Source organism: Nesoenas mayeri (genome assembly GCF_963082525.1).
Source record: "Nesoenas mayeri genome assembly, chromosome: 6".
In the NCBI taxonomy this organism is placed as follows: domain Eukaryota; kingdom Metazoa; phylum Chordata; class Aves; order Columbiformes; family Columbidae; genus Nesoenas; species Nesoenas mayeri.
This window is the reverse complement of record NC_137545.1, coordinates 26,043,151-26,070,873: the sequence shown is the minus strand read 5'-3', so window position 1 is coordinate 26,070,873 and position 27,723 is coordinate 26,043,151. Positions and strand designations below refer to the sequence as shown.

General features: G+C 36.5%; 1 protein-coding gene across 1 annotated transcript in view; it reads right to left on the bottom strand.

Moving 5' to 3' along the window:
• Nucleotides 1-27,723, bottom strand: part of KCNH7 (potassium voltage-gated channel subfamily H member 7) — a gene marked incomplete at its 5' end in the record, with an annotated part of 220,988 nt that overhangs the window by 42,430 nt on the left and 150,835 nt on the right. Inside the window, 3 exons of the mRNA XM_080346432.1 lie at nt 4,270-4,695; nt 22,627-22,841; nt 26,721-26,741. Coding sequence (XP_080202558.1) covers nt 4,270-4,695; nt 22,627-22,841; nt 26,721-26,741 — 662 coding nt within the window. The remainder of the gene's footprint in view (nt 1-4,269; nt 4,696-22,626; nt 22,842-26,720; nt 26,742-27,723) is intronic.

Below are 27,723 nucleotides of genomic sequence, written 5' to 3'. Positions count from 1 at the left end.
GCAGCAGAGGCGGAAAGCATGATCCCTAGGTTTTGGTGTACTTTTACATTCTGTCCACCTCTCAGTGTAGATATGGCCTTCACAGAGCAACGGTCCACCTCCCATGCGTCACTTGGCCAGGGACAGAAGTAGTTAGTGTCAGAACTGTGCCTCATGCAATGTAATTTCTTTGGTTTGCTGGAATACTTCGCTCAGCACAGCACCCAAGGAGGCAGAGGTCCTACTCTATCAGTTACCCACCTCGCCCTATCCGGTAACCATCTGGTAATATCAGCCATAATAATTTTGTTTTGAGTCTGCTTCAATGGAAAAAAAAAATCAAAATTATATTAGTTCCCTATTTTAGAAATTGGAAAGTTAACTGTCTTACTCTGTTGCTTTTCTGCGGCTGACAAAATATGGCTCAAATGGAAACATTCAGATAGTGCTGTATGTGGTATTTGGATTATTATCTCCTGCCTTTCCTAGACTCAGTTTGATATCAAGGTGTTTTAAAGCTGGATGAGCACACATGGAGCTCTCTTTGGAGCTTATGTTGTTTAATAAAAAGCCTCTTCAATACAATCATTTGTAGGGGTTCTTATCTAAAGAGTTTCTGGACAACAAAGAAGGGATATTTCATAAAAAAGATAACCCTTATGACTTAAAAAAAAATCTATTAAATGAAAAATGCTCCATTCTAACAGTTTTATGATTGCTTCTTCTTACTAAACTATCACAAAGGGATCATTGGAGAAATATGTAGCAAAGTAGGAAGCAAACCTGCAGTAAGTAGCAGCTTAGTAAAAGTGACTGACACATTCAATACTATGAATGAGAGAGAAAGGTCATGATGATGTGGTGAACTGGTCATAATCTATATAGTTTAATTGCTGCCTAGATAAACAAACTAGTTTTTCCAGATAGTGAAACTGTTCAATTACTAAGTTTCAAGATAATAAAGAATTAATTTAATTACATCTGCAATACTGAAAAAGTCATTACATGGTCCAATAACTTCTGTTCCAGGTTCCACGCTTTTGTATATGTGTACTCACCTGCCAGAATGTACTTGTTTGCTAGTGATCTGTAACATTATCTTATGTTAAAGTTATTCCTTTAGCATCACTTTAGCACCTGGCACATTATTCTTAAGGACGTCTGTAACAGGGGAGGTGTGGAAGAATGATGTTCAGGGTCAAATCCAAAGGCCACTCCTTCAATGAACTTTGGAATTGGTCCCTGTTGTAATTCTTGATGTTCCACATTTCGAATCACTGAACATAATTTTTGGCAGTGACGAGTGCTCAGTGATCAGAAAGGGGTGCAGACCACACCTGAAGGGGAATGATGTGGTCCAAGTTAGAAGTAATGCCATTATCAAAATGTTTGTCTTTCATGTGTCTGTGCTATCAAAACCGCAGAAAAAAAATCTGCAGAAAGACTGAGACCTACAACAGATAATGAAAGCAAAAGGTGATCAAAGTTTCTTTTGAATCTCTGAGCTTTTTAGCCACCTACTGAATAGAAAAGTTATCTTTTGGTAAGAGAACTATTAACATGTTCTGTCTGTCCTTTATCTTACTCTCTCTCTTCTTATTGCATTCCTTTAAAAACCATTATTTCTACTGTGTGCTATTACCTAACTGTTTCTCTAGATTCCTCATTTACCTTGAGTTTGTACAGTCATTCAAATTAGTAGGAATATCACTATTGATTAGGAATACTACTATTGATTTCTATGACTGCTGAATTAGACAACATTATTATAATGGTTTTTCAGAAGTAAGGGAGACAGGAAAACATTTTCATTATATGAAGACTAAGAAAATGAGTTTCAGAAAAGCGTGACTGACATTCAGACTACTTCTGAAATTTTCAAGACACTCAAGGTGCGTGTAGGAATGTGCCAATTGTTTTACAATAACCCTTAAAGGCATACTTAAATAAGTTTACATTTAATTTGTGAGGATACCTAGAGTATGCTCAGATTTCAGATCAGGCTTTTGGAGTGGACATAAAAATGTTTGCTGACACAACAAATTACTAATAAAAATAAATAAATTTTAAAATGAAAATGTTTTTGCATTTTCTGCATCATGGCAAGGAGGCATATAGTAGGATCAGTAACTTTTCATACTAAAGGCTGCTGATTAATTTGTAGTTTTCATCTTTCTCTTCTCAATTAATGAGATGCACATATGGTCAACAAAACTGTCTGCTTCCCTTATGTCAATATGTGCAAAATGTTAATTTTAAGAAATGGATTTGTGTCCTTTGGAAAGTGAATGGTTCATATTTTGTTTTATTTGCTGTTTTTTAAGTTTGGGGTTTTTTTTAACTGCTGTATTCTATGCATCATGAAAACCCCCAATTCTCTACTTATCAGTTCACTTTTCACAAAAAAATATGGTATAACTTTAGCCCTTCTTAAATTAAATAAAATTCTCTGTCAGGAGTCAGAACTGGGTCAAACATCCAGAACACAGCGTGTGTTTTATACACCTTTGGGCAATTTTTGGCTGCATATATTGAATCCTGTTTTAATCTATTGAACAGATAGGGTAAGGACATTAGTCAAGTTTGGCAAGGTTAACCTCATATGAACTTTTTTTCTTTCTTTTAATAGTCCATATTCTTGATAAAATAGACAACAGCCGTATCTTTTTGTTAACTGGTGTAGTTTACACTACACTACTCTGTTTTACACTGAGTAAACAGCTGATCTAAAGATTTTGAAAACAAAAAAAATAGATATCAATGCTTTAATACCAACACAACACTTATATGTATCATGAGCAGTTTTTATAAAGTGACTAGCAAATCAAAGGAGCAGTTCTTAAGAAAAAGCATTTGAACAAATCCTTACTACATGATATATTTGTTAATTATTTGTAAAGACAGTATCAAATATGGTATAATTGAAAAATACTAGCTGAATCATAGAATCACAGAATCACAGCATCACAGAATGTCAGGGATTGGAAGGGATCTCAAAAGATCATCTAGTCCAATCCCCCTGCTGAAGCAGGAACACCTAGATGAGGTTACACAGGAAGGCGTCCAGGCGGGTTTCGAATGTCTCCGGAGTAGGAGACTCCACAGCCTCCCTGGGCAGCCTGTTCCAGTGCTTGGTCACCTTCACTAAGAAGTTTCTTCTCAAATTTAAGTGGAACCTCTTGTGTTCCAGTTTGAACCCATTGCCCCTTGTCCTACTGTTGGTTGTCACCGAGAAGACCCTGGCTCCATCCTCATGACACTCACCCTTTATGTATTTGTAAACATTAACAAGGTCACCCCTCAGTCTCCTCCAAACTAAAGAGACCCAGCTCCCTCAGCCTTTCCTCATAAGGGAGATGCTCCACTCCCTTAATCATCTTCATTGCCCTGCGCTGGACTCTCTCCAGCAGTTCCCTGTCCTTCTGGAACTGAGGGGCCCAGAACTGGACTCAATATTCCAGATGGGGTCTCACCAGGGCAGAGTAGAGGGGAAGGAGAACCTCTCTCGACCTACTAACCACCCCAGGATGCCATTTGCCTTCTTGGCCACAAGGGCACAGTGCTGGCTCATGGTCATCCTTCTGTCCACCAGGACCCCCAGGTCCCTTTCCCCTACGTTGCTCTCTAATAGGTCACTCCCCAACTTATACTGAAACCTGGGGTTATTCCTACCCAGATGCAATACTCTACACTTTTCCTTGTTATATTTCATTTAAATTTTCCCTGCCCAACTGTCCAGCCTGTCTGGGTCTCGCTGGATGGCAGCACAGCCTTCTGGCATGTCAGCCACTCCTCTCAGCTTGGTGTCATCAGCAGACTTGCTGATAGTACACTCTATTCCCTCGTCCAAATCGTTGATCAATATATTGAATAATATAGGCCCCAGTACTGACTCTTGAGGTACTCCACCAGATACAGGTCTCCAACTACACTCCACCCCGTTGACCATGATTCTCTGGCTTCTTTTCTTCAGCCAGTTCGCAGTCCAACTCACTACTTGGTCGTCCAGACCGCACTCCCTCAGTTTAGCTGTAGGATGCTGTGGGAGACTGTGTCAAATACCTTACTGAAGTCAAGGTAGAGAATCATTCAACTTGTTCTCCCATCAATGAAAGCTAACATTCTACTTTATTCTACTAAGGAAGATTTAATTTTACTTTAACTTAAAAAGACAGAGTGGAACTACTAAACAGCCTATTAACTGAGAAGCAAAAAATATAGCAGGTTATACACATTATAGTAGTATAGATCAAATTTAAGATTTAAGATTTCTTAGTCATTTAAGCTTACCTCTTCAGAGCCGGAGCCAAAAATCAGCAGGTCAAAAGGTATTGCAGCTACCATGTCAATTAGGAACCAGCCTTTGAAGTAGTGAATTGCTATTTTTGCTGGATCACTTACCACTTCTTCATTCTGGTTTACATAAGTTGTTCTGAAGTTTATTAGAATGTCAATGATAAACATAATATCCACAATTAAGTCTACAACATTCAATGGGCTGCAAGAATATCCACACTCTCTTCTCTTCCGTTCCTCACTATCATTCAGAAGGAAGGCAGCAGAGTAAGGGGTGAATATGGCCGTGTATATTACCAGTAACAAAATGAGCCAGTCCCAGACAGCTTTGAAAGGACTGTAGTGCAATATGGTTAACTTGTTGATGCGAGGTGTTTGGAGTTTATATTCTGGCAAAACATCAGCCCCTAAGGATAGAACCTGGAATAAGAAAAATACCATGTCAATAATCAGGCAATGTATTCCTACTTTCAGTAAACTTAGAAAATACAGGACAAACTTAAACAGTAATGTGTTGTAACTTTGAGGCTTAAGATTCAATTAGTTGGTGTTTAGGCAAACTAAACTTCTGTGAAATTCAGAATCTCTGCCAGGTCAAACAAATTCCTTGACAATTTCACACAGTAGGTTGATTCTTGTTCCCTGTAGCAACCATTAAGTGGCATGTCTGGCCCATAAAATCTGCATAATCAAACACATAATTATATTAATTTATCCACCACATGGCAACCTTGCCAGACTGTTCATGGCCAGTGAATGACTTCTATTGCAGTTATATTGTATTCTTCTCCAAAAGTAGATCTATTATCGTCGTCTTAAATTCACTACAAAAGAATCTATGCTAATCAGAAAATATTTAGGCAGCCAGAAATAAAAGAGTTAGAGAAGGGCCTGTGAGTGTCCTTGACAGCTATCTGCACTTTGAGTTTTGCGATGTGGAAAACTTTCATGCACAGATAAATTTCACTGAGGCTGTGTGAAAAAGAATACTACTGAAATTTTGCCTTTTGCTCCAGTTCTACTTTTGTCAATACCTAAATCTTGTTACCATTCTTTTAAAAGAATGGATTTTTTTTTAATCTGTTAGTGTTATCTAAGTTGGATTTCAATTTTATTTGGAAGAGATTATGTTTGTATGCACTGCTTGATTTGCTGGCTCTAGAAGCTGAGATGTTTGCTTTGTTGCAAAGAAGCAGCATAGTGTGGGAACCAGATAAAACAAATTTCCTCCAGTATGACTGAACTCTGACATGAAGGAACAAAACCCTTAAGGATAAGAAGGTAAATTACATTTTTATTCCTATTCAGTGCTTGGTGTAGTTATAGAGACTGTCAGCAATGATGTTAATTATTGCCTTCCATGCTGCAAGTGCTCTCCAAATCCTGTGGGACTCAGACCACCACTTCATTTTACACAGACCAATGAAGAAACATCAGATGGTGACAACCTTCAGTTACTACCCATTTGGGCAAGTGACATATTCAAAAATTTTGTACCCATTTTCCACCAGTTACTTCTACTTATTCTTTATCCCCCCTGCTAATTAAAAACAAAGCTGTTCAGAAAATCAGATCTCTGAAAAGTAATTAAAATGAATAATTATACTGAAATGAAATTATGACTAGAAGGACAAATACCTTGTAGGCAACATTGTCAGCTTCTGTTTGCTTTTTATTTAGAAGTAAGTAGTTTGGGATATGAGATTTCATCTTTTTCAAGATTGAGGAATTTAATGCTCCTCAAACATAATTTAACAAGATTAGAAAGGTCAGCACGCTCCTTTCTGTTTAGCTTTCTAGCAGCAAGCACAGTATAAAACTTAGATCCTAACTTTAGTAATCTAAGTGGCACTTCCTATTCAGTGTAGTTCTACTCTGAAAATGTTGTGAGAACTCCAGGGTTGATAGCCACTCTTCTTCTTTGGACTGTGAACAAAGAAACTATTAAGCCATCCAAAAGATTATATGGTACCTTCAAGCAGCCATTAAGCACCATGCTGAGGTGATGGTAGAGGCTGTTCATCTCTTTTTTATTTTGTAACTGGGACTTGCACCTAGCTGATGGTGCCAGCTATTTTTTATGCATTGAACACACTAGCTGACAGCAAGCTGAAGCACAGGCATTGCTTAGTCTCTTAAGCATTCTGAATACTTTCAGACCTGTGAGTTGACAAGAATGTTTTCTAGTATTTGAGATCAGTGTGAGTATATGTGGCAAGGGACCTACTATTTATAAAATTTATATCAGTGTTCTCCTGCTGGATTTTCAGACAATGAAGGAAATGGATTAGACAACAAGAATAAAGCTTACTTGACATGTTTCTTGCAGTTGCTTTAAAATCCAGCCAGTGTGTTTCACTTCAGAACAACACATAATGTAAAGTGGACTTGCCTGAAATCTGGCTCCTATTCTCATTTTAGTTATATTTATTCCTGGGTTGGTTTAGACAGTTAGATGAAACTGAAGAGTAGGGGGAAAAAAAAAAGCCCCATTGGGCAAAATGAGGGAACAACACTATAAAAGTGATCATAGCAGAAATGGATCCAACTTTCACAGAGACAAACAGGAGAGGCTGACTGACAGTTTCACATTTCTTCATTGCTTACTCCCATGCAACTGGAAGTGAAAAAAACCCACTCATGTAACTATTTTTGTTTGCTGGATCAAGAAAAAGAAGATGTGATTTTGTTGCACAAATTAAAGAATCACAGTTGCATATACCTAAAAAAGAGAAAACACACTATTTGGTTGCATGTTAGCACTTTCAACAGAGGCTGAATATTTTGCTGTTGTGTGACATCCTTGCAAGGCTTGGGTTCTGGTGTTGGACAGCCTTGGCCATCTTGGCTAGATGGAAGACTTCAGTGTACTTAGCAATCCACTCTAAAGACCTTTGCTATTTCCGCTTTCTTAAAATAGATGTTGAAAAATTCACTGTTACTGAAAAGACATTTCATTAACTTTTCTCTTCTGGACAGTGAAACTTTCCTTATAGTTTGGACTGTAAAAGAGGTGGCTTAGGGAATGAAATGTTTTCAAGAGTAAGGAGCAACACTGGGAAAAGACAAAAGCATTGCAGTGTTAAAAGTCTCTGAACCTTGGAACACAACATGATGAGAAAGCCAAACATCCTGGCATCTTACTGAAAAGAAAACTATAATGCTAAGTAGCAGAAGTCGTACTAGCCGCAATGGGTTTTCTCTTAGAAAATGTTAGGGTTATTCAGCCTTGATGAAATACCATCTCACACTGGTTTTGCTGATCAAAGCAGGAATGTATTTATAACTGGTGTGTTTTACAAGCAGTATTAGGTGGTAAGATTCATTCTATTTATAATGAGGAAATTTCAAAATTAAATAAACTGTATTGTATTTTGCCTTTCAGTAAAGAACCCTGATCCAAAATTCAACTTTTACTGTGTGTTCCTGTTTATCCCACTCACTCTTAAACCAGTGCTGCTGCAAGTTAGAAGACTTTCCATTCAAACACATTTTTTGAGTCTGAGAATCTTACTTCAGGTGTTCACACAGATAGGGGTGGTGAACATCTTTTGCTCTTTTTGGTTCATGTGCTCACTTTCTGAGATCACAAGTTCAAGTTATAATAGAAGGGCTGCAATCAGATACCCCAAAAATATGGAGTGAGATCAAAGTACCTGTCATAAATTCACACAGTTTTAGACAGATTTATCTTTCTAAAGTGTTTGGTAGCTTTTAGTTCCTCAAAGATAACAGCAGTTAACTGAAATTGAAAGAGAAGATATTTAAGAAGAATGAAACTTTATTAATGGCTGCTATTCTGTTAAGCAGGAGAAAAGAAGTGCATATACCAGAGGTGCTATCAAGTGAAAATTAATTAAAAAAAAGATTCAGTAAGCCTTTCTCGCATTAAATTGGGTTACACTGCCTGTGGTGCTACTTTATTTTTGACAGTTCTAACATCATTCTCCTCAAGAAAACCTGGTACTGGGTAACATTTCTGCCCTATGTTGTGTTCAAAAGAACTTGTTTTGCATAGTGTTTCTTGGTGAAGTTTCAGGGAGCCAAACTGGGCTGATATGCTTGCAGCATATTGGCTGTACACTTCACTGGATAACTGGTTTGTGGAGGGGACTCTTGTTATAGGCTCTGCAGCACCGCGTGCAGGAGCAGTGTTCGACACTTCTTAGAGAACATGGATTATGTAGGCAAAACACTAGGCAAGATATTGGAGGATCTAGGAATTATACGCTGATATCTGCCACTGAGTTTCTCAGTGATCTTAGGTGAGCTGACATTTAACCTCTCTAAATTCTGTTAAGTAGAGAGAATAATGTTTACCTACTAAGCTGAAAGCATCTTGCAAAGGATAATGAGTTGAAAGCATTCCTAGAAACTGTTACGTAATAGCAATGAGTTATCATCATTCTTACTCCTCTAAATTTAGTTGATTATTTTTAAGATTCATTTACACAAATATTTGTCCTCTTCTCCTTTTAACTTTGAATTTATAGCTTAATGGGGACATTTTCCAGTTTATTTTTATTTCTTGCATGAAAACACTTTATTTTTGCTATCTATTATGCAAACTGCACAGTTTCAAGACACTCTGAGAGACCAATATTGCTAGGTAGCACATGCATATTCATAAGTTTTGTTCTGAGGCATTTTCAATCTAAATTTATTAACGAATTCAAATGCATTCAGTAAAAGCCAAAGAACTAGAAACAAAGTGAAGACACATTACAGTGTATTAATAAATCGTAGCAGAAGTAATAAATGATAAGACATCTGTTATGAATACCACCATGAACCATTAAAGAAATACTTCTGTCAAACCACTCATGGATTTATAGTCTGTTTTCCTGGCTGTTGTAGCACTGCATGAGACCACATGTGGGGTAGGGTTACATGCTACACCATGATGCCTCAAGCAACTGTAGAGCTGTGTAAAGCACATGAACATGGAGAACAACCAGAAAGCATGCCTGATGCTTGCAAGAAGTGCTGGACTCATTCTGTGAGCTTACTGGGATTGCACGGACCAGATTCTAGGAGTAACTTATTTGGAAAGCATTGGACCCTTTGCACTGTTTTTTGTGCTGTATGTTTCCCAACAAACAGTGGATATGTGATTCATATACACTCACACAAACAATATATAGCATATTCACAATCTAGGTGAGACCTTTTAGCATAGAAAAAAATGCTGCACATCTGGAAAATTTGAACAAAGAACAGTATTTCCTGTTGGAAAAATAAGAGATATACAGGGTGCGGAGAAATGCAACAGTTGTAAGGTAGATGGATAGTAAGCATATCTATGCACAAGGTAGATGTGGAAGTTTGGTGTATGCAAAGCTCAATAAATTAGCTTTCCAGAAAGATACTTTCCTATATCTTATGACGAAGTGCATCACATATGAACGGTATATTTAAATGTTGTAGTAACATTCAGTACTAAATACTGATTTCTCACCACTGCTTTCGCCACAGATGAAATAAAGTTTGCACTAACAAGATTAGCTCTTGCATAGCACCTTTCATGTTAAGAGAATTTCATAAACATTTAATAAAGTTAAAACTGTAAATATAATCTCAAATTACTTGGAGATTTTAAAATACACATTTATCTCACCCATAAAATTTCTTGTGTAAAACTATGGAAGATGCTACCAGCCCTCTCACTGAAATAAAATGTTAAAATGATTTATTTATAGGAAATAGTATCTGACATGTAAAAATATTATTTTTGCCAATATCTTACTGGGCTCAGTTCAACACTAAGTGTGTAGCCCTGACAGATAAATGGATGATCACTCCTGAAACTTTAAGTCAGGGAAGCTGCAGCAAAACGAGCAACATGTCAGGTCCTTGTATGCTGAGAGACTCGAGTGTTATGAGTAGAGACTGAAGAAACTTTAAAACTTCTCATTGTATGAAGCGTATTCAGCAGCCAAGATATGTACATGAAAACATAGACTTGATAATGGAATCAGGACAATTCTATTATAGACATTATTGTAGCTGGTACAAAATAAGGAAGGAATTCAGCAGAATGTTTCAAAGTGGAATCAGAAAACCAAAACATTTCATACTCAGTATCTGAGTGTAAAAGTGGAAGGGGGCTACACTAATAAAATGTAAAGCATTTTCTGTTTTCTCAAAGAACATAGGCAAGTGACATGAGCACATTCATATCCTTCTCATTTTTATACGAGGTTTCCATAGATTATTAGGCTAAATTGATCTCGGTGATCTCTAATTAATTTCACAAAAAATTGAAAAGCTATTTGGAGTAAAGACTTTTCCAGTAGTATTTTTAACTCTCTACAAGTTCATTGTTGGTGACTAGGAAATCAAGGAAGGTAGCATCTCCTAAGTTCAAGTAAAGGTAAATTACTATTCCCATTTGCTCTCTGATGCGGCTCCTGGTGCAGAGTGAACACTGCCAATATTATCCAAGCTCCCTATAATCTCTTCCTTTTAACACATAGTTTTGAACTCATTTTCAGATATTTATTAAGAAGTACAATGACAGCATTGAATAGGAAAAACTGGGAAAACAAAAATGAGAAATGTGAAACAGATACAAAACCTAAAGCCAAATTCCTGTAATAATTAACCCTTTTTATCATGATCATAGACCTTAAAACTGAATGACAGCACAGTTCATAAAATGAAGTAGTATTACTTCAGCTTTAAAAGAGGGTATGATTTTGCATTGGAGATTTTATTAGATTTGTGGAACTCTAATCTCATGATATAACCTCTCCTGGCTCTTTTTTCTCCTGTGTATTACTTCTACTGAAGCTACCAGTGAATAACTAGCAAGGACATCTCTTCCTTTTTGTTCTTTATTCACACCATTACCATGAGACCCCTACAGACTGGACCTCCTAAAGAGATCTCTGAACCTAAACCAACCTAAAAATAAAACAAGTGTTAGTGAGCAAATGGAAGTTATATCAATATTTGCTCCCTGATTGTAGGCATTACCTAATTCACCAGAAGACTACAGCGGTCTTTCCTGTATCAGACATCTTGATGATCACCTTCTTGATGCTGACAGGAACAACTAATAAGTATTGAAAGAAAGCTGAAATGCTTTTGATTTAGTGCGCCATCCAAACACATTATATACTGCTTTCACACATCAGCATTAAAAGGCTTTTTTACATGTAAAATATATTTTTACAAGTTTTTCAAAGAATAGTTATTAAAGACCACCTTCTTAACCAATAAATACTAATGGTGTATATACTTGTCTTCCCACTTCACTCTTGTCTGTATTAAATACTTTAAAATTATATAGTATAATTCGTATATAACGCTGATAATTAACTTTCTCTATCAGACAGTTTTAAGTATACCCATGAGGTCATATAACACAGCGTTCTAATGGCCTCTGTATTTTTAAGTTAAGCTTTCTGTAAACAAAATCTGCTGCTGTGTGAAAATATTACTTGTTCTTACCTGTCCTATATGTTTCCAATTTGGGACTTCGGATACAAGAGGATATAAACCTTACTTATTTACACAATGGGCTCAATATTTCTTTGTTTGCAGGGTCAGGAATAGTACAGTAGAGTAGTTTTTGTTTTTGCTTTTGCTTTTGTTTCTGTTTTTGATTTGTTAACTGTGTCCACAAATTCACCAAGTGTAATTTTAAGGTAGGCATTGAAACAGCATTTTTGTTATTAATGGCTGAACCTGAAAAACTCAAAGGTTATCTGAGTGTATTTGAATCTTTTTTTTTTTTTTTTTTTTTCCAGAAGTCAATCTGCCACTTTTTGGGTGAGTTGAAGACAGAGTTTGTGGCATTCTCAACCTAACTGAAATGCAGAAACACTGGAAATGTTTTTGGATATTCAGTAAATGAATATTCTGGTGGAGTGATTGGGTTGATGCCTTGAAATTACATCCATGAACACTGAAACCTCCAGAAATGTAGTGGTACATTGAAGAACTCAACCAACACTGCAATACAAAGCAAAGAGGCAGGCCTTACTATCAAGTAATTCGACCTTCCATATGAAGAGATTTACAAAACTGTTCTTGGTCTTCAAGATTTACAAAGGTTCCTCAAGAAATGTCATCCAATTAGTCTCCATTTGATAGGGCAGCATCCTTCCTTGGTGGTGATGTAAACTTTCAAATCTGACTTGGATTTGAGAGCACTGGGACTTCCTGGGAGTGCTGAACACCTTACAGGACTGAGGCCATGAAGTGCCATATTTTTATGAGACTATAAAATAATCAGGTAAATCTATTCAGCTAAGGATATTTAAATACACAGTAACCCAAAATCTTCAAATTGTTGAGGAAAATTATGTATGCCATGAGATTAAAGCAGTAAACCAGCTTTCGTCTGATGTTTGTTCAGTAAAATTGTGCAGGTTTCATGGAAATAATATTCTGTGGATGTTACTTTCAAACAAAATTGCCTCACCAAACTTCAGTACATGTAATAATTTAAAACTCACTGTCACTAACCTATCATTATTTTCTTGTGAAGACAGATGTTAAAAGAGAGGAAGTATTTTAATGGTTCATTTCCCAGCCATTATTTTCCATGAAAAAATTAAGAAATGGCTTATAGATCTTAAACCTCAAGAGCCTCTTCCTGCCAGTCAGTATGTAATTAGTTTCATAGTAGTGGGTAATGCATCATCAGAGTAACACTTAGAAGCACACATATTTATTGAGTGTGCTTTATTGAACTTTAAATCTTAAGTTAGTGATATGCAGATTATCAAAGAAGGAGATATTAACGGCTGACTATTTTTAACAAATGATAATGCCAGAATATGTATTAAAAGTTGTGTAACTCTCTTTAAAAAATCACTAACAGGTATTATTCCAGAAGACAGAAAATGCTATCCTTCAAGATGCTAAAGAGTTTATGAGTTATTCATCGCTCTTTTGGCAACACTAAACTGCTAACAAGCATTTATATGTCTGACAACAATACATCAAGGGTTGCATTTGTAATAAGGGCTGCAATCATTGCTGTTGTTTCCAGTCACCTAAAAGACATTTTCTGTCATTTGTTCATGGCATGACAACAAAGTAAATTTTGTGCTTATTGATGTTATCTTGTCTTCCTCACAATATTTATGAAAAAAGTATATTTCATCATTATCCATTTAGACAATTTCGTTAGCTGCCAAGCACCCTGATAAAGCTAAAGAAGGGCATAAAGCTATAAGAGAATATCTGAAGTGCATGGAGTGAAAATGAAGCAACAATGGCCACAGTTTCATTCAATGATTACAGTATGTACTGGTGTATCTGTCAGAAGTGAAGCAGAAAGTGAGAAAAGACACTTATGCATTTTTATATTTAACTGCTACTTTCATTATAAATATTTTTTCCATAATCAGCAAAATAAGCAAACTTTGGTTTCTAGAAAATTTGCATTTTGTAAATAGACCCCTGTTTAAAAAGGTGTGAACTGCAATTTAAACTGCTCTGGTAGCTGAGGAAAAGCTTAATTTAGGAATGTCCTTCTCCCCTGTGGCTCTCCAGTGTTTATGCCTAATGAGCTTATGCCATCCTGATTCACTTAAAGGAAACAATAAGTTTTAGCATTTTGCCCAGGTCCTTCTCTTCACACCACTTGTAGGAAAGTTTAGTGCATTGCCCAACCTTCTACCCAAATTGGTCAGTAACATTCCAACCAAAAAATCATTTGGCAAGGGGAGATGGAACAGATTGCATACACGTGTACACACAATGTGATGATACAAATCACATTTCACTATTCAATTCATACTGGTTAGGCAGAGAAAAAGGGTGGAATTGTGACCGTGGAAAACTGAGAAGAAAAACTTGCCTTTTCTCAGTCAGGAGCTGGATCTTACATTAGACATTTTTCCTTTTTTTTCCAACATAAAAATATATTTTGTTTCTGGGAAATTGTGGCAAGACATGGTAGGACCTTCATGGTGATTCTTCACTATCTACTCTGGTACTCTAACAGAAATGTTGTGATAACACAGCATCACTGAGCCAAAAATAACTTCTTGAGAAGCTCTAGCTCACCTGTGTTCAGGAGAGAATAGGTACAGTTATTTATGATTTTAACTAGGAAGATATGGGAATCTTTTTGATACTATGGCTGATAGCATGTATGATTGCAGGCATCAAAAGCTCAATCCAGTGGAAATAATGCCTAGGATAGAAACCTGACCGTAGAGTTTTAACGTTCTTAATGTTAGTGTTTTCCAGATACATTGACTAATTTATCACACTGTGTAAACTGCAGAATAGGTCATTTACCATTGCAGCTTCCTTAACTTACTTTATATTGTAGGTGTAAAGAAGAGAGAAAATAGAGAGCATAATATATCTGGAAATTATGATCCTATAAAATCTTGCTTTTCAAGCTTTGTTTGAAAACCTGGAAAGAAGCTGCAGTCTGCATGCTATCCTAACAAAATAAATAAAAATAAATTACTTGGCCTCTAACAAGTTCTACAGGATGACCACAAGCTGCAGACACTGATTTCTTGCTCTCTTTCAAACCCAGCAACTAACATCATTAGGGACTAAACTGCAGCAAAAGATGTTACTCTCCTTCAGTTATAGTCTTCTGATGTTAACCCACCTACAAACCTAGTGAAACTCTGAACAGAAGAGATCGGTACAGATGTAAGATCACACCATACGGCAGGTTTTTTGTTTCAAAAGAGAGTAGGTTTCTTCATAATTAATAGAATTAATTTAGAAAGTGGAACATTTTCAAAGAAGATGGATACTTAGATTAGAAAAAAAAAAAAAAAGCAAAGCTGTGAAATGAAGAACTTTTCTTCCCATTTAATAAATGTTTCTCATTTATTAGTAGCAGTATTCTGTACATGCTGTCTGGAGCTGAACATAGTCTCTCATGCCAGCTTCCAAGATACTAAATGAAAAGTAGTTACTGCATTTTTCATATTTAAAAAGTGATGGCTGAATGTAAAATTGACAATTCTTTGAATAAAAAACTTATGCTAGAAAATACAACTAAAGTACCTTAAAGACAATTCTACCATGTACTACAAAGAAAGAGTTGTTCAACTGTGGAAGAAAACCAGACTTATCTAAGATAAATCTAATACAAGGCAACTCTGATATCAAGAAGAAAACCCTCTTTGAGTTCATGTACTATGAATATCAATTAAATATTCATGCAATTTAGGTACTTTTTTTCAGATAGATTCTAATTTTATAATGTGTTTCTACACTCTAGATGGCCTGAACTAGCCACTTCTAGAAAATATTTTCTAGACATTTTTGTTGTGCTATGCTCATTAAAAGTGCTATGTTAAAAGGGAAACTCGTTACTTGCAAGAAATTAATATTAAATTGTTAGCTTCACATACCTGTGTTTTTTGTCTGATCAAACTGATTCTCAATGGGGGTGAATATGTAATTTCAGGTAAATGCTAAATATTAGCTGCCCAGGCATTTTGTGGCTGGATCCAACATCAGTACTGCAGTGCGTATATGTGAGGTATCTGGCACTAGAACAGAGCTCAGAATCCAGAGCGTTTCAGGGTAAGGGCACTCAAATGGGGAGAAAGGGAGTCCTGAGTCTGAGTCCCTGGTGCCCAGGGCTATTTCTGTGGATTTTTTAACAGATGTCATTTATGTAAGATAAGTAATGGGCAAAATACTCTGGGACTGCAACCCAGGACTGCCTCTTTCTAAGTTAGTAGCCTAAACGTTAGCTGCACCTGCAGTGCTTTTCGTAAAATGTCAGCTCTTGCTGGCCCATGAGATCCACAGCTTTCTGTCCTCTTCCCTCCCTCTTTCCACACACCAGCTGCTATTGCTGTCTGTCGCTGGGTGTTTTCTCCAGGAAAATACATGCTTATGCTGACCTAAACATAGAAACTGTTTCTCGAGTTAACATGGTAACCACCTGACCCTGATAATACCTGGAAGTTATGCTGTTTTGAGTAGGATGTTAACTAGAAGGCCTCTAGAGGTCTCTTCCACACTACCTTTTTGTATGGTTCTAAGGTTACATAAAAGACTCTGATTCCTTCAGTGGCTGCTTTAAGGCAGCTCTAACTGCATGTGTGAAAGGTATTACTTCAGGCTGTATATGTCAAGTGGATGGGAGGACTCTGCCAGTTCTCTGGATTTCAGTGGGGCTTGACAGAGGCTAAGCAGGGCCTTGACTTCTTGCAGTTTATGGTGGGACAGTTCTGGTGGGTGTCAAAACTGTTGGTTTTAACTGAGTAACCTACCAAGTTTTGAAACTTCCAAGGTCAATCCACTATGAAGTGGGAGTTTGGGGGGTTAGAGCTCTAGTCTAGAGAAATGAGGTTTGCCTCAGTGCTGCCTACCCCTTGGTTTTGATCAGCTTCAGTTTTACTTGTTTGCTAGGGCATTAGTTCTTACACATTTGACAAATTCATCAAACTAATTATTTTCAGAACAAAATACAATGCAGCCTGAAAGCCTGTGTCTGCCTATTTTCCCGTATATATTAGCATCAAAACATGAATGTTGCTTTGGAAAAAGATCTAGTATAAAAAAAATTTAATATGCTCCATTCCATGTTAGCATCAAAGAACAGATGACTGAGTATTTGGTTCAAGGCTGTAAAAACAAAAAGAGCGTACAAAACATTGATTAGTCAGAACTGCAACTCATAGAAGAAACTGGATAGTTTTTCCAAACTCAGCAAAATCAGGCAATCCCTTTCTCAGAAAAGTAGATCTTGGGGGAAGGACATGGACTAATTAGGGATGCATCCAGGTTATGTGCTTCAAAGCAGATGGGCTTTCCGACTGCTCCATTTCTACCATATGTTTTGAAATGTTCTCAAAACACTGCAACAGTTCAGATGTCTTAGCCCATTCAGCTGTCACAAAGAGAAGAGGCTCTACTGGAGGGAAGGAATATTTTATCTTTCACAGTGGCTGTGAAGCTCTAAGTATATTGGTCAATTCCAAAGAAAATGCTTTGTCTTCTTCTGAAATTGATGAAACAGTGGGCTTTTCTTCCTGCTTCCACACACTTTGTATGACTATTTCCTCTGCAGCAAAAGAGCCCACTCTCCAGTTTTGGTGATATCTTTGCACAGGTATAAATAATGACCCGAAGATTCAGGTATTTTTATTTGTTTTGCTATCACCATGATCTCTACTTCTTTTCACACACAGGTGCATCACACTTTCTAAATTATAATGAAATTACACACATTTATACTATTTCTATAATTACATCAATAGCATTTATGAGGCCTAATTATATAATGAAAATAAAAGATGATATTTTCTTGCATGAAGGTGCTAAGTATGACTGTAAACAAAGATAACAATTCCTGTATAAGTTATGTCAATTGGTCATTGAGAATGGAAATAGCAAATAATAGAAAAAAGAAGAATCTTACTTCATCAGAAACCAATCATTTCAACTTTCCATACCATAACTTGGGAATGTTCGCTCTGCTTACCCCCTAATTTCATTTTCGATTGCCTTGCTGTGTAATTGGAAGACCTAACAAAATTGTTTCCCCTTAATTCAGAATTTTCTGCTTTATGTTAGCATTCATTCCAAAATGAACAGCATTCAAATGTTGTGTGTATGTGAGTTATTGCATGATGTTGTAAACAGTGCAGTGCGTCAGCTGAATCAAACTGCTGAAAATGTATAGCTCAATAATTTAGTTTATTTTTAGGTCTTATTTTGCCCCTCTCTGTCCTGGATGCTGCTAGTCTTCTCTTAGCCTGAAGGTCAGTTTGAAGTCCGGATCGTATAATGGTTCTTTTTATATCAACATCTGAGACTGCCCTTGGGGGATATTGCTACTTATTTCCTAATCTTTTGGGGCTGACAGAATAGAGTCTGGCCAAGTTATGAAAACATGCAGTGAAACTACAAGGTCTCTCACTTCATCTGTGACACTCCCTTCAGTGAGAGCTCCACTGTCAGAAGAGCTGCGGGTGTTCAGTATGTCTGCAAATCGGATTACAGTCTTCCAATCAACTGTGTAGCCTGTCAAGGCACATATTTATCATTTGATCAGCCATGTAACTGGTTTGGGTATATATGTTTCCTACAGGATTATTTACAAAAAGTTTAGAGATCATTGAGTTTTACCTTCCTGTAAATCAGTTATTGAGACAAATAACAAACAAGAGGTATATACTGGGTCTTTCAACCACACGCTATGTCTCAACAGGCTGTTAAATTTCAAGGGGACCAATAATCTCTGAATATTAATGATCAGTGGCCACAAAAAATTTATTCTTAGACAACATGATAAAGAAAGGTTTTGTTGCTAGTGTTGATCTATGGGTATTCAGGAATTTTCACTTTTCTTTGAAAATAAGCAAATAAGGTACTGACTATTCTCATCTTCATGCTGCTCTGAGTCTGTCCACAACAGAGTTCACAGCTTTCGAGCCATACGTGGGAACTGGATATGTAAGAAGGTTTAAATGAAATCTGTATTTAAACAAAAAATAAAATCACTTTTTTGTTGCATCTCTACATGCTGTAATTTTAAGACCAGAAGTCTACTTTACAAATTTGTCAAAAATGTTCAGGGACGGTTGTCAAATTTTTGCCCCATTGCTTTCTTTAATAAAAGTCTACTTCTTATGCCTCTGGGAAGACTTGTCTTTTTCTAACGATCAGTGGCAGGACCCCAACTGAACCTGTCAGTGCAAAAGAGTGCAGAAATTGGACTGTCCCTCTGAACAGACTGTAAAAAAAAAGAGTAAAGAAAAAAACTTGAGACTTTTATAGAAGAGAGTCTAGCTTAGTACATCTGGAAATTATAATGTGGAACATTAAAAAAAGAACCTTTAGGAAAGTGGAATGTAAATGTAAATTCAAATTTAGTGACAAATATCTACATCGGGATATGACAATGTCGCCATTTCAATAAGGGGTACCTGGCAGTTACTACTGGACTATTCCTCTCAGTAAAACTCAATGTTATGTAGAAACAGGCATCCGGAAGAAGTTACGCTGATCCGCATTACACAAGGAGTTTTGTCAGCGAAGACCCAGGTAAAAGGCTGAAAGATTGTGACTTATTCAGGACTATCACGTGTGCAGCACTTCACTACAAGCTGTATCTTAAAGCAATATTCATGATAAGTAGTAGACAATATTTTAAGGGTCTTTGCAGTAGAATTTATAATCTAACTCTTTTTGGAGAGATTAATTTATTTGTATTACTTAAAAGGCAAGATGCTGAGGATTTTATTTATTTGTTTGTTTGTTTTAGTAAGTTTTGTAGCAAAATCTTGTTTTCTCCACGTGCATTTTGAAGTTCATATTTTTCACTCAAAGTATCAACCACTGTCCCACAAGATTTTATGTTCCTTCAGAAATTATTTTCTAAACTGTATTCTCCCGTCAGCTTCTACGTTATTCCGCTAGAATCTTATAGCTAAAGCATCTCCTCTTGAAATGATTGCTGAATGTGTATTACTTCTTCTAAACACAATGGCCATTACTTTTTTGTTCTTCTTCCACCTTGTAAAGGCAGATGTGCCATCCCCTCCTTTTTCGCTGTCTTCACTACCCGAATTACTTATCCAGCTTGTGGATATGCTAGGAGTCATACAACTGTTATTTCTGGAAAGAAGAACTTGTTCTTGTATCCTATGATGCTGATACTCAGTTTGATATTATTAATGCATGAGAGAGGATCCAGAATGCAGTAATTCAACTGTGAGGCTCACTGATACCTTACTGTGGCAGATATCAGAGTCCATGTCTCTATATTCTGAGATGCACAGTGAGAGGAGCCACAGTAGTGAAAACGTCAGGTCATAGCAGCATCAAACTTCTCAGCAAAATTGAGGAAAAGAAAGGGAGACACACAATGAAGACTACAAAGAGAGAAATGGATAGATGTTTGAGTGGTGCAATATGTGACTGGAACTGGCCTTCCATGTCAAGAAGTCCCGCAATCCCAGAAAAGCACATCATGTTATCTATCTCTTTAACGTACTTCTCAGGCTCTGTTAAAGATATTTGGAATTCCTTCCCTAACTTATTAGAACACTATTTCAGAATGTCACTACTCTGATTACGGATGATCTTTTAACTTACCATGGCAATTTATATACTCATTTGCTCATTTACTGATATTGTACCATATATTAAATAGGTCATATTGCCCTCTGTACATTTTTGATGCTGTTTCCACAGATTTACGTATCAGACAACTGTGCCAGCATGAGGGTATCCTAATTATCTTATCTGACATTTCTGCCATACTCTATTCTCAACACTGTGCTCAAACCCCCCAAAACCACTTTTCCACTATTCTGCAGGTACAAAATAGATCTATGGGCCTATGACAAATTTCACAAAGAGATTTAGGTTTTAAAGACACAGGCAGATATGCAGTGGAAACTTAGAAGTGCAGACTCTTATAAAACATATTTAAATCACTGGGTATTAGAAGAATAAACACAACTAAAACTAGCCTCTTACATCTTCTAAATGTCTATTTCTAATCTAATTCAAGAATAACTAGCTAACTAGTTCTTCAATTATCAAATTCAGTAGACTTACATTTATTTACAGCTCCCAGGATTTTTTCTCTGTACCTAATCCTAGAGTTTAGGCTGGAGCAGCAACTAAAAACATCAATAACTGAATACAGTGAGAGAGAAAGGAACAGTTGTGGGGAATTATTTTCAATTATGATGAACGGTATATTATCAGAGTTTGTTACACAAATTGTAGCCTGCACATTGGTTGAGATACTTCTAGAAGAGGACATAAACCAATGTCAAATTAAATTGGAAGTCTTTTGTGAATGGTAAAGTTTTTATACAGCATTTCAAATTTATTTTTGAATTCAGTTAGTACCAATATTCCTGGAAGGTTCAGCCGATCCAAGCCATTTCTATTGGACTTTTTCATAATATCTAAGTTGTTTGGAGAATACACATAGATTTATAAAATTTTTTACCCCCATAACAGTGTCATTAGTATGCAGAAACTTGGCACTCTCAACCTAATTAGCCCATCAGAATTTTGAAAAAAAAATAAAAAAAATAAAAATCAAGTTTGACTGATGCTTACATAACATAATTAGTCTTCTTAATGTAACTTGACTTTTGGTCATATTATCTGTGAAAATATTTCTATGTATAACTACTATGAATAATTTAAAACACATCAAAATGGATCCGAAAGAGGTTAAATCTTTCACAACTGATGAAGGAAGAAAGTACAATGGTTGCAGATTCAAGTTAGCTATCAAAGACAACGTATATGAAAGACAAAAATCCAATTACTTCTTAGGCACTAACTGATCTCAAGATAGAACTCATAGAACTTTTATCTCTATTTCTCTAGGAGGGTGTACAATACATTCCTTTTTGTATCCATCAAAAGGAATAGGCGCACAGAAAATATCCAGCATAGTGTCAAGGTAGAGAAGACACAGCCTGATCTGTGGAAGGCAGGTCAGCAGTAAGTCAAAAACTACTCTTGAGAGGATCTTCCTTATGGAATTTCTATCTGTGTTCTAATACAAAGCACCTCTGACCTCTCTAATTCTCTCAGTGGATGGGCAGTTAAGGGCTGAACCTTTGCTTACTAAGACTATAAAAGTTATTTGGCACACTGCCATGTCTTAATAAATTTTTTTTTTTCAGTATGTTATACATTGATAGCTTGTCCTCACCAATCTCCATATGACATTACAATAAAAATGTAAAATTGATACTGAATTTAGCTGAAAACTTCTGTTGCCTTTGGAGGACACTGTATTTGTCTTAGAGTGAAAAAATATGCTAGCTTGAATTGTTTTCAGTTGTTTCAATCATATGTCTCATTCCCAAGTATGAAAGAATATATCATACATCCAGTCCAAAGTTATCTGCTTTTCATTTTGACAGTGTTTTTGGTGTACACATGTGGAAAAGCTAACCACAGTAAAGAAAATTACGAAAAACTGGAAGCACTGGAACAAAAATTACAAGATGTAACTACGAGACCTATATCAGTGGCACAATCACCTACCATTTGTTATGTTGTGCCTTGAACTAATCAGTAATTCATAAAGCTGAGAGAAAAAAGAATGGAACTAACATTTCTGACTGACAGGAGTCACTGAAATTGGATGAGTTATTTGGGGCACTTGGTGCATACTTCAGGTTTTTTTTTTCCCATGAAAAAATGGAGACCTGAAAAGTTTTTTGTTATCAGCATCATCTAATGTTGTAAACTACCTCATGTTCAAGTGAATTAGAGGTAAAATAAGTAACGGCTCAAGCCTTTGAAATTGTTTTGGATCCAAATCATTCATGAGAAGAGTAACAATCTATTGAATACACTAATAATTAGTTCCACAAAACTGAAAATGAACTAAAATAACGGGTATTTCCTTACCTGGGTAACCTTCTCTGTTACATTGTGCGTTCGGTCTTTCACCTTAGGTGCAATAATTGCTTTGTCTGAAGAAGGAGGAGATGAAGATTTTTTTTCACTTTTGATATCCGAAAAGTTCAGTGTAAGTTGAGGAATTTTGTTGATTGTACTGTATTTGTTGAGATTTGAGTCCGATGTAGATCCCAGAAGACTTGACTTGATATGATTAAAAGGCCCTGAAAAATCAAAACACATATTTAGTACTTGACAAATGCAGAGAAATAAGTTATCATTAATGTTTAAGTGGGATATATTTAAAGTGTAGTTAAAAACTGTTTTTCACTATACCACTTGTTAGTATTAAAATTATCTACCTTTAAAATATAACTTTATTGCTAATGAGAATTAAATATAGTATTTGATCTAAATATGAAGTTTCCTTTACCTAGAGCCCCCAGTATTTTCTATAGAGTCAATGGATTGCAAAGTACATAATGCATCAATCCTTACTTGTTTTCATGATATTGGGTATGCTGGTATGCTCCATCGTAACTCTGGCTGAATATAAAGACTATATTCTCATTTGTTTATAAAAGAAGAAATAGGGCACACAGTTATACGTGTCTGGACTGAGCAAATGCTTTCTTACCACATTCCTACTGTTGCTCATGCTTACATGGCAGTTAGATCAAAAATTCCTTTTGGTAAACTGGGAAATTGAGTAGACCCCTGCTCTGCCCCATCAAGTAACACCATACTTGACCAACAGAAATATTAACCTAAAATTGTCCTAAAAAACCTTCTGAAGTATCACAAACTCACAAAATTTATTTCTTCAATTGCCATTACTAAAAAAATATTGAAAACCATATGCACAACATTAATGGAGGATTTAATATACACTTAAACATGTTATACTGCTTTAGTACATCATGATTTATAAAAAATATGGAGTTTGAATACTTCATGAGGTACATGTCCATTATAATTATTCTTTTCAATATTGGACAGTTTTCTTTATACAATAACAAAGCAATATAACTGATCAGTATACTTATTTTGCACTGTCATCATAAAGTTGGTCCAGACACCAAAAATATTAATAGTAAGGAAAATTTGCTTGTGAGAATATTACTGGAAAAAAATAACTATAAAGATGTTTAGACAGCAAGCGCTAGATCCAGTTGTTCATTTAAGAAAAAAACCACATCTTGCAGTCAGTAACAATGTATCTGAAGTGTGGAATTGAAGGTTATTTTTCCGATCCACGTGAGAACCTTACTGAATCCTAATTCTATTACAGGCAACAATGTGATGTTTTTTTTTTTTCCTCTTCCTAAGGGGGAAACAAAAAGGGATATGATGATTCAGGAACAGCCACTGGGACAGAATTAGGCCTATGGGGTAAATTGCAGAGTCAACAGCAGAACAGCTGCATTGTATTTGCAATATGTGAAGGAGTGAAAGTCAAAAGGAACCAGTAGCCTGAAAATGTTTGTGGGGAAATGCTTCAGGCAGTCCTCAATTTTTTCTTAATTTTTAAATAATTCTTTAAGGAAAGGCTGATCTTCCCTCACACCTGAATTAGAATGCTTGGTGAAGATCCAGACTTTTAATTTGCTTTCTTAGCTTAAAAGGATTTATATACATGCTTTCTACCTCCTAAATTCTTGCTAATTATACATTAATCTGGGCCAGAGACAGAAATCCTCTACTATTCCATTTTAAATTGTGCCACTGTACAGAAAGGAATTCAAGATGACAAGGGAGGTCATGGTGCTCCAGACTAACAGTTCAGGTGCTCCCCTGAGAGAGATTAGTCCGGTGGTTCTGCTTGCAAGGCTTTCTGCATTTTGTTCAATGACCATTTGATATAAGAGAAACAAAAACTTGTGGGTGAGTACTCTAACCACTAAACTACAAATTCATTTTATTTTATTTTATTTTATTTTATTTTATTTTATTTTATTTTATTTTATTTTATTTTATTTTATTTTATTTTTGTCCTTGAAACAACGTACCTAGTATAGTCTTTGTGGAACAGCTTTACTGGAAGAAGGAAGAAGCCACTGCTTTTCTCCCACAAGAAATGTTAAAAAGCCAGGTACTAAGGACACTACCAAGGAATTGAAATATTGTGCTTGAAACACCATTTGGCCCAGGTAGGACTTGAATCTATCTTTCACATGATCTACATGAGTCTATTAAAAAGTGGTCTTCAAAATACATCAGGGCTCGCAATCTCCTCAGAAATCAGCAAAGTGTCTAATCTGGCTGGTGTGTGCTACCTATGTAGGGTCAGAATGCCATTTTTCAGCTCTTCTTCTCAACATAGTTGTAACAATTAACAGTTTTTGAATATTGAGGAGGCTTAGACATGAGTGGGGTATCAAGTTAGGGCCATTTGTCAGATGAACAAGACCCTTGATACCAAAGGAACTCAAAGGTAAAAGGAAACCTAAGGAAAATCCATTATTAGAAAGTAGATAAGGGTGTGGAGTTTTTAAATTTTATTTTATTTTATTTTTTTTAAATGGTAATCTTATAGGTGCTTAAATTACCTTGAAGTTTTGCTTTCTGGGATTTAAATCTTTTATTACTTTTATCCCAAAAGGAATTACACTCTCCTTTGCTATCTAAGACTCAGACCCTTGTGTGTAACGTTAGACTTAAGTTAATTGCACGTGAGGATAAAGCCTTGCTTTTTAAATCCACCTTCTCTTGCTTTAGAAAGCGGTGAAAGGTAGGTATGTACCTCACTGATAATGGTAATTAATTGAAAAACATTATTAGCTTAAGTATAGCCCAGGCTAGCAGCAACTGAGCTGATACTTGACAGGTAGTGGACCTTTGCTGTACTCTCATAGCAGAAAGAAGAAAAAGAGGGCCACAGCAAATCACAATCACAATTGACACTAATTGGCACCCTGATTGACAGTTTCAGCAGAGTGGCCAAGAATTGAATAAGCAAGGAGAATGAGGTGCTTCTGCCTACCCTACAAATGAGATTCTTTAAGGTTAAGTTTGAGGTCCCCATTTTTATGGTAGGATTCCATTGTCCCTGCTTATACAATGCACTGAGAAGTTACTACACTCTCCTGAGCTGTCAATCCATCATCTTTCACCAGCAGTAAATACATTTATAAAAGTTGTTTTACAGTACAGAGACTATGTTGTTTTTTTTTTTTCTCCAAGATTTTGCCAACATACACATAAAACAAATGCAATGAATTTCGTAGTCCACTAATTGCTTTACAGAATGTAGCTCATGCACTGCATGCAGTTTAGAGAGCAGACTTTACCAGGTACACACACTTTTTGCATCATGCATGAAGTCACAAACCAGTTTTAAGACATAGCTACAAATATTGCAATTAAACTGAACACTTTAGTAATTGTTTTGTAGAAATGTAGGAAGTCACTTAAGAATTATGTTCAAAATGCTTCTAAAAGATGTAACTCAGTGCTGGTGAATAGAAACAGTTTTGTAACTGTACTAGATATTTTTTAAACATGAAATTGGCAATGAAGTTCATGCATGCACATTTTAATACTACAGGAAGTTTAAAACCATACCCCCTGCCATCCAGGAACGTGAAACTAGTTTTAAAGAGACAAAAGAGGAATAAGTGAAGGTACTTCCATAAGGCTCCTGATTACCAAATATTTTATTTTTGAGATAGTTAACTGAAAACTAAGCACCTTATAACAATAGATTGTTTGTTACTGACCCCGCCTGATTATACATCCCTTCACAGGCAAAACTTCTGTTAGCTTCAATGGAAGTTTTACCTGCTTAAGGACAACAGTACTGAGTTCAATAACTATGATATGTTCTATCTCCCTCCTTTTCTTCTTTGAAGTAAAAGATAGTTAAGTCAAATGACTGTTTAAATGTGCTTTCACTTTTTCCAGGGATGGGTAGTTAGTGCTTTGAGACAATAGTTAAGGGAGTAACTACGTGTTTAACAAATATAATTTAAGTAATGTACCTGGACCAGAGAGGTCAGCATGAGAATGTTGCATTTGAACATTTCATACAGCAGGCAAAGTGACATGACAAAAAGTGTGGCTGTTTGAAACACTAGAAGGTACAGTCTAGATGCATACTTTACCTGTGACATTGCGACCATTGTCTGGTTTTCAGCATAATAAAAGTGAAGAAAAAGAGAGAAAAAAAGACAACTAAAATCTACATCAGGAAAAGCAGAAAATATTGCTTCAAAATATGGATGTGGTGTAAAGTGAAATTTTTTTGCACTTCCTTGACTATATTATGTAGCCTTTTAATCAAGATGAAGTCACTTTGATAATTGAGAGAGAATCTGTAGAACAGTTTGGAGTAGATCAGCAGGTAGTAGAACTTGTCTTAACAGTAACATGACAAAATTATTTCTTCACAAGTCCAGCCGGGGTTGGACGTCAAAACTACTAACCCACAAAGTGGTAATTAGTCACATGTGATTAAGTGAGGCTGAGACACCCACAGCTGCTGGGGCTGGCCAGCTGGCTGTATGGGGTGTGGGGCTGCGCGAGTGCCCTGCACAGACGCCATGTGCCCGCCCAGGGCTCGTATGAGAAGTTTTTACCATGGCAGCAAGCGGAGCAACACCTTTCTGAGTAAACACTGGAGAAACACTGAGGAGAAAGATATACCTTAAACCTTTCTTCAGCTCTTAGGTGCCTTTCCACAAGGTAACAGTGGCAAAACTGTCTGTTCTCACAGGCCCACCTAGCCCTTGATCCTCTCATGAGATCAAACGTCTTTAGTCAAACCTCTTTAGGGAGAATATTATTATTGTTGTTATTATCTATTATTCTTTCAAAGAAGCCCACAGGTGGATTACTACACACCAACCCTATTCATGCACGTGTCACAGGCCCCTTTGTGTCATGCCCCCCTGCCTGGCTGCAGCAGCTCAGGGTGGGTGGGTGCAGGTCTGAGGGCAGGCAGGGAGCGAGGGGCCAAGCGCAGCCCCTGTGCGCTGCTGCCATCAGCTTACCCGCCGATATGCACCTGCACTTGTCCCCTGCTGACAGGCCACCTGTGAGGGCTGAGGTGGCTGTGCCCCCACCTGCCCCATGGCAGCCCTGTCCCTATAGTGTGCCTGCTCAGCC